General features: G+C 49.6%; 1 protein-coding gene across 1 annotated transcript; it reads right to left on the reverse strand.

The window, feature by feature from the left end:
- Positions 1 to 502: 502 nt before the first annotated feature.
- On the reverse strand, positions 503 to 3,240 carry LIAT1 (ligand of ATE1). The gene is made up of 3 exons (XM_024736072.1): positions 3,054 to 3,240; positions 1,248 to 1,250; positions 503 to 906 (listed from the first exon to the last, which is right to left on the reverse strand). The coding sequence occupies exons 1-3, from the start codon at positions 3,238 to 3,240 to the stop codon at positions 503 to 505; spliced, it is 594 nt and encodes a 197-aa protein (XP_024591840.1).
- Positions 3,241 to 7,814: the final 4,574 nt, after the last annotated feature.

Raw genomic sequence — 7,814 nt, forward strand, 5'->3', positions numbered from 1 at the left:
GGAATTTTACCCATGAAATTAATTTAAAATTTAGAATTGATACAATCTACACTCTTTTTTTGTGGGTGGGGGAGATTATACATATCTAATTGTGATGGGAAATTAAATAACAAAGACATGCCAGATTATTTGAGAAAAAAAGGATCTTCAGAAAAGAATTTTATCATTAACTTGCTTACTCTCTTTTTTTTTGTTTGTTTTTTTTGTTTGTTTGGTTGGTTTTTTTTTTGCTTACTCTCTTAAGGAAGGAGCTGTGGCTTCCGGGGCCTCGAGCGGCATTTTGGTGGAAGGTGAGTTGAGCTCATCAACACACCAGACACATACTTCCTTCAGAGGTAGGTCTGATTTCCTTTTATTTTTATTCTTTTTTTTTTGTTAACACATAAATGTGTGGTAAGGATAAATGATAAGCTTGTCCGTGTCACAGGTGGGCTTTCACTCAGGTGGAGCTGCTACTTCGGGATAAGGTTTCCTTTAAAGCAGTGATGGGGGCTCTCGGTTGTCAGCGAGGGCTGCTGGCCGCCGCTGCCGCCGTCTGGTCAGAGAGGTAGGCTGGGTTCTCTGGGGCCTCCTCGTCACCGGGGCCAGAGTGGAAGCCCCTCAGGGTCCAAACCCGGTACCGCTTCCTCCGGTTCTGCTTGTAAATGCGAATCCTTTCCTTTTCTGCCTCTGGGTCGGCGAGAACGCCATCCCAACGCAGACTTTCGTTGATCTGGTTGGAAAGGGTCTCTTCTATTTCGGCAAAGCAGGGGAGACATATGGCAGAGGAGTAAGAGGGGTTGAGCTTGCTTTCATCCCTGTCCTGTCTGTGCTCTGGCCCCGGGCCATGATCTTTGCTGGGACTTAAGATGTCACGGAAGGATGGAGACAGCGGCTGGGTCTTCAGGCCTCGACTCTGACGTTTATCTGCCGAACAGATGGGTGGTGTTAGCGTTTGTGATGCCTGCCCTCAGCCTGCTTGCGGGTGATGCCCAAACCACTAAAGATGTGAGGGGGGACCTGGAGGCCCCTCCTCACCTGGGGCCTCAGGTGGCCAAGCCCACCAGCCCCGTACACATCCACTGCCTACATGCTTTGGGCTGTCATTTTGGGGAGGGAGGAACCATTTATTGAGCATGTATTATGAGCCAGGTCCTCTGGGTAAAGGCTGTCAGCCCTATTTTCCAGGTGAGGAAACAGACTCCCAAAGTTTCAGTCGGTTGCCGATGTCACAAAGCAGGTGGCAGAGCCGGGATTTGAACACATACCCGCTTGCCAGGGCCCTGTCCTTTCCACACTGCCCTCCACCTCACCTACCCACATGCTCGCCAAGGTACTGCCCAGTTCTGGGAGCCTATGACTTACCCCTATTCTAGACACTTTATGATGGAAGAAATGAAGAACAACAGAAAAGCTTCCTAAATCTGACTGTGGAAAGCATTCTGCCAAGCCAGGAAATACTTTTTCTGTGTGGCTTATACTGATTTTTTAAACTATTAACAGCCCTTCTGAATTATATAACATGCATATACAGTACTACAACTTGTGATGCTTTAATCAGCTCACCCTATTTCTTTGGGATAGAGGAATCTCCCTCCCCCCACCAAAAAAAAAGAGAGAAGAAAAAAATCCTCTCTTGGCATTCCTATAGCTTCTTACTCCCTGAAAATTATTTGGTGTCCCCTGCTGACAGTATGAGGTACATGCCACTGTAACCTTTAGAGGCAGAAGCTAAGCTAAAAAGATAATAAATTTCCTCATTTGGTTTGGCAGATACACATGGAGCTTATTGACCTAAACTCCAGAATTGCTTTCTTGCCTCTTTCTTCTGATCCCAACTGGAGAAGTAATTATCATCTGCCCGTCGCGCCTTCTGCCTTCAGCTTGGCAGGGGAGCTGGTTCTGCATAAAGAGGGCCGGGACCCAGAAACGTGAACCCAGGACTAGTCGTGCTGGAGGTCAGGGCAGCTGTGCCAGGGTCGGTGAGAGCCACCTCCCTGACAGACAAGAGCCACCAAGGCGAACCACACAAGGACAGTGGAGACCTACAGCGCCCCTGGACAGGTGCGCTCTACATCACTTGTTGCAACTCTCTCCACAAATGGGTGCTCAGGGGCTTTGTCGAGCTCCCAGGGCGTTCTATGAGAACGGAGGGCTCTGTGCTTTTGTGGAGGCTGTTAGTGGGTGTACGTCTGTGAAGTGTCCACAGGAGGGCCTGGAGTGAGAACCCCACGTGTATGGTCATACGTGTACTGGAGAGGTCTAGGCATGTCGGTATGTAGCGGAGCGTGTGCTTGTGCGTGCCGACTGAACGCGTGTGCCTGCTGGGGTATCTGTACTTTAGCTTTATTTGGCGATTATATTGGTAGAAGGGGGTGTTGTTGAGGGTGTCAGGGATTATAAGAGTGTGTAGCAGTGACTGGTGTGATGGTGTTTGTGTGCAGTCGAAGGGTGGCCTCCGTAGATGAGGGAAAAGGAAGGGCGGTCTGTACAGGGAGCACACTTTATGTGCATGTCCTGGGTGTCTACATAGAGGCAACCAGAGTCAGGTGCCCCTAATAAATGAGGGTGAAAGGAGGGTGTCCAGGCGGAAGGCAGGAGCCTGTGATTCTGTGTATGAGTGAGAGCATCTGTCACTAGTGCCTTAGTAGCTGTGGATGGGGACAGTCTCTGTGTGAGGATGGGGGCATCTCTGCAGGAGGGCTTGAGATTTCTGTGGGGAAGGAATAGATGTTCAGGATTTTAAACTTGGACTGAGGGAGGAGGAAGATGAGTGAGTGTCTGTGTAAAGCTAGGAGTCACGGTGTGGGGCTGGGAGGCTCTGTGGCGTGTCTCTTTGTGGGGTTGAAGGTCTCCATTGATGTTGAGAATTCTCGACGCAGGATTTGGGGTCTCTGCGGACATGGATGGTCTTTGTGCGGAGAGAGGGAGGACCTCTGATTGGGGCTGGCGAGTTTCTGTTTCTGGGCTTAAGGTCCCCAAGTAGGTGGGGGTCTCTGAGGGGTGGGGTGGGTGTCCTCGGAGAAGAATCTCAGGTATGGGAGCGAGGCGGACGCGTTAGCTGCTCCTCTTACCGTGCCCCTTCCCAGACCCCTTGGTCTTTCTCTTCTTCTTTTTCTTCTTCACCTTCCGTTTGGTCAGTTCTGAGGCGCAGCCCGAGATGGGGGGCAGTCTGGACCCCTGCGAGGCCGCCATGCAGCCCTCTCTCTCCTCCTCCTCCTCGCCGTCCCCCGACACCCCATCCCCACCGCCGCAGTCCATCCACCCGCGGGGCCGCCCCCCGCGCCTGGGGCAGCAGAGACCCGCTGCGACTGAGCCGGAGGCTCCGGCGGCGAGGGCCAGGCTAGGGCCAGGCTAGGGCCACGCGTCTCCACGGCGACCGCCGCACACCGCGCGCGTGCGCAGTCCGCAGGCTGCTGCCCAGGAGCCGCTGGCGGAGGAGATGTGCGCATGCGCATTTCACCCTGCGCGCTTGCTTGGTCGGCGGTGATAGGAGGAAAAGTGGGTACCGAGATTGTGAATGCTTGGGTTGACACTCATTTTCCACTCCTGTGCCCTTTTATTATTTATTTATTTTTAAAGCATTTATTTATCTATCTATCTATATTTATTTATTTATTTAGGCTGCCTCCCGTCTTAGTTGTGGCAAGCAGGGGCTTCGTTGAGACATGCGGGCTCTTCATTGCGGCACGAGGGCTTCTCTCTAGTTGTAGGGTTCCAGAGCGCGTGGGCCCTGTAGCTTGCAGCACGTCAGCTCTCTAGTTGAGGCACGCGAGCTCAGTAGTTGCGGCCTGTGGGCTTAGTTGCATCCCCGTTGCATGTGGGATCTTAGTTCCCTGACCAGGGATCGAACCCGCGTCACCTGAATTGTAAGGTGGATTCTTTACCATTGGACCACCAGGGAAGTCCCCTGTGCCCTTTTAAATGCTGTGTGTTCTCTCCTAAATTTTTATCTCCTGAGTTCCAATCTCATATATCTATCCTGGCCTTTTAAGCCCACTGTGTCCAAAGTCATTTCTCCATCATTCTTCATCTCTGTGAACAAAAACAGCTGGTCAGTCCAGAGCCCTGGCAGTCTTCCTTACCCCCACTCTCTCCCTGTACCCTCACCTAGGCTGGGGCTGACCACCGTGTCTGGGACGTGAACATCTGCACCTCCTTCCTAAATGGTCTCTGCTTCCAAATCCACATAGCTGCTAGGAGGAACTTTTCTTTTTAAATAATTTTATTTATTTATTTTTGGCTGCATTGGGTCTTTGTTGCTGCGTGCGGGCTTTCTCTAGTTGCGATCAGTGGGGGCTACTCTTTGCTGCGGTGCACGGGCTTCTCATTGCGGTGTCTTCTCTTGTCGCGGAGCATGGGCTCTAGGGCGCGCGGGCTTCAGTAGTTGTGGCTCGCGGGCTCTAGAGCGCAGGCTTAGTAGTTGTGGCGCACAGGCTTTGTTGCTCCGCGGCATGTGGGATCTTCCCAGATCAGGGCTCGAACCCATGTCCCCGGCATTGGCAGGTGGATTCTTAACCACTGCACCACCAGGGAAGCCCAGAACTTTTTAAGATGATGAACAATTTCACTCTCTTGCTTAAAACCCTCCTGGGGGAGGTGGTGGGGAGTGGGCCATCACACGACTGAACTTTAGTGTGGCTTACAAGGCCTGGTATGATCTGTCAGCTTTTCTTTCCAGGTTAATCTGCCACAGATTGTATTTTCCCAAAATGGCTGCAGTAACAACTTTTATTCCCCAGGCTCTTCTAGAATCTTGCCACTCCCACATCAAGAGACACAGTCTAATTCCACTCCCCTTCAATTGGGATGGCTTGGTGGAGCCACATGTAGCCAGTAGAATATGGTGAAAGTGACACCCTGTGACTTCTTAGGCCAGGTCATAAAAGGTACGGCACATCCACCTTGTTAGCCAAAGACTTGCTCCTGGAGACCTGAGCCTCCTGCTAAGACATCTAATGTCTGGGTACCCTGAGGCCACCATGCTGTGAGGAAGCCCAAGCTAGACCACATGGAGAGACCCCCAGACTATGTAAAAGGAGAGAGAGAGAGATGCCCCAGCTGCTCCAGCCCCCTCTTTTCCACCTCCAGCCATAGTCCGACTATAACAGCAGGAGAGACTCCCAAGCCAGCCTCACCAAGCCAAGCCCTTCCTGAATCCCTGACTCAAAGAAACTGTGAGAAATAATAAAATGATTGTAACTGTTCAAGTTACTAAGTTTTGGGGTGATAAGTTATGGAGCAATAGATAACTGAAACATCAGTCTTTGATTTTAGCCATTCTAGTGTGTATGAAGTATTTCCCTGCGGTTTTAAGTGCCATGTCCCTGATGACTAATGATGTTGAGCACTTGTTAAACTACTTATTGGCCATTTGTGTAACTTAGTTTGTAAACTGTCTGTTCAAGTCTTAGCCCATTTTGTCACTGGGATATTTATATTTTTATTGTTGATTTGTAAAAGCTCTTTACATGTCTTGGATATAAATCCTTTGTCACATATATTGCTGCAGAGATTCTTTTTTTCCAGGTCTGTAGCTTGTCAATTCATTTTCTTAGTGGTGTCTTGTGGTAAGCAGAATTTTATATTCTGATGAAGCCATTTTATAAGTTTTTTCTTTTTGTATACTGACCAGGGAATCTTTCCCTACTCTGAGATCACAAAAGTACTCTTCTGTTTTCTTCAAGAAGCTTTATGGTTCTGGGTTAGGTCCACCATCCATCTCAAACTCATCTTGTGAATAAAGCCAGATAGGGATCGAGATTCATTCTTTTTCCAAATGGATTTCCAGTTGTTCTAGAAATTTTCATTGAAAAGACATTTGTCGTGGTCCGAATGCAGATTGGAAAAGAATTTCCAGGCACAAGGCAGAATGTAAAGAAGATAGAATTTATTAGAGGGAAGTGTCGCTGCCACAACAATGGGCCGACTTCCTAGTAGTCTGGTAGAGTCAAGCCTGAACATGTGCTATTGATCAGTTTTTATAGCCAGAAAATGAAAGAACGGTCCGAGGTGAAAATTTTGTTTACTGATTGGTCGAGGCACATATACCTTCCTTCTATAGAGTGGGAGTGGGACAGGCCAGATGCCTTTCCTTATTTGGGACAGGTCCCATTGCCCAGGTGGGCGTCACCCAGGTGGGCTCAGGAATTTCGTAACCATCGCAACACGGTGGGGAGGGCGAGTAAGAGTCCGGTAGGGGGTGTAACACTGCCGACACTTTTTCAGGCAGGGTCGTCCTTTGTCGCTGGAGCACCACAAGGTTCCTTTCCCACTGACTTGACTTGGCACTTTGGTAGAAAATCAACGAACTGTATGTGTGTGACTCTATTTCTGGGCTCTATTCTGTTCCGTTGATCTATCTGTCTTTCCTTACAGCAGTACTACAGCGCCCTGATGATTGCAGCTTTATAGTAAGTCTTGATATTAAATAATGTTAAATCCTCCAACTTTGTTCTTTCTGAAGATTGTTTTGACTCCTCTAGAGCCTTTGCTTTTCCATTTCCATTTTCAAATCATCTTGTCTGTCTCTTCAAAATAGCCGGCTGGGATTTTGATGGGCATGGCATCAAATCTATGCATTTTGGCACTCCTAGTACTCAGCGAGGATCGTCATTAGTACTGATCCACACACAGGCGTGAGTGAACACATTGCTCCATAAAAGACTTTTCGGTTCTTCTATTTTCCTCCATCTTTCACCTGCTGTCCAGCTCCCTAAAGTATCCCCTACAGCTCTGCACACAGCAAGTGCTTGTGATCTGCCCCTTGACCGTCTGCTTTTGTCCCCAGGAGCTGAGTGAAATGTAAATCACAGAGGTCCTTTGTGCAGGTGACCACCTGCTAATGGAGATGTCTGGGGTTGGCTTTCCAGATACCCTACCCTGCTGACCCTGGTGCTCGCAGACGGGCGCTTACAAAGACCCGCTGCCCTCCTTTTCTGAAAAAGGCTGGCCTGTCTTCCCTCTCAGCTGGTCGTCTTTGCCTCGATGCTTATCTGGTAGGAGGCAGCTAGGCCACTTCTCTTCCCAGTTTTTGTGAAGGTTGCATCGAGGTTATGTTGAACCAGCCAATCAGCTTCAAGAGACAAAACTCACATCCAGCAAAGGAATACATTTTTTGGAATAATCACAAAAATCCCTTGCAAGTAGAGAGAGATAGGGTGAGTATATACCTGTTTGATAGATGAGGAAACAGAGAGATGCAAAGTGACTTGTTCACCTCTCAGTGCTAATTAGCCTCCCAGCTGGGCCTGGAGTCCACCTTCCCAGTTTTTTTTTGTTTCTGTTTTTTATTATTTTTTTATTTTTTGCGGTACGCAGGCCTCTCACTGTTGCAGCCTCTCCCGTTGCGGAGCACAGGCTCCGGACGTGCAGGCCCAGCGGCCATGGCTCACGGGCCCAGCCGCTCCGCGGCACGTGGGATCCTCCCGGACCGGGGCATGAACCCGCGTCCCCTGCATCGGCAGGCGGACTCTCAACCACTGCGCCACCAGGGAAGCCCTACCTTCCCAGTTTTACACATTAGCATCTTGCAGGAAAACAGTTGACTTTACAAAGGTGTTCACTGCCCAAAAGAAGAGATGATAGTGTTTTCATTGTTTATTTCAACTTCCTTGTTTGTACTTCTCTTTGTGGTTTCAGTGGCTGTGATAGTTATGAGCTGGTAGGAGCTAAGGTTTCTTTCTCTGCAAGGATCAGGTTGTCCCCTTTGGCCAGTGCTGACGTAGGCATGCTTGGGTGCAGCTTGTGGCTTTGTCCCTCCCTGATGCCTGCTCAGCCTTGGTCCCCCCAGCTGGCTGGGCTGCTGGTTCCAGCTCTTTGCTCTTTCCGGCCTA

This window comes from Neophocaena asiaeorientalis, unplaced genomic scaffold (assembly GCF_003031525.2).
Source record: "Neophocaena asiaeorientalis asiaeorientalis breed wild unplaced genomic scaffold, Neophocaena_asiaeorientalis_V1.1 scaffold129, whole genome shotgun sequence".
NCBI classification, from domain to species: Eukaryota; Metazoa; Chordata; class Mammalia; order Artiodactyla; family Phocoenidae; genus Neophocaena; species Neophocaena asiaeorientalis.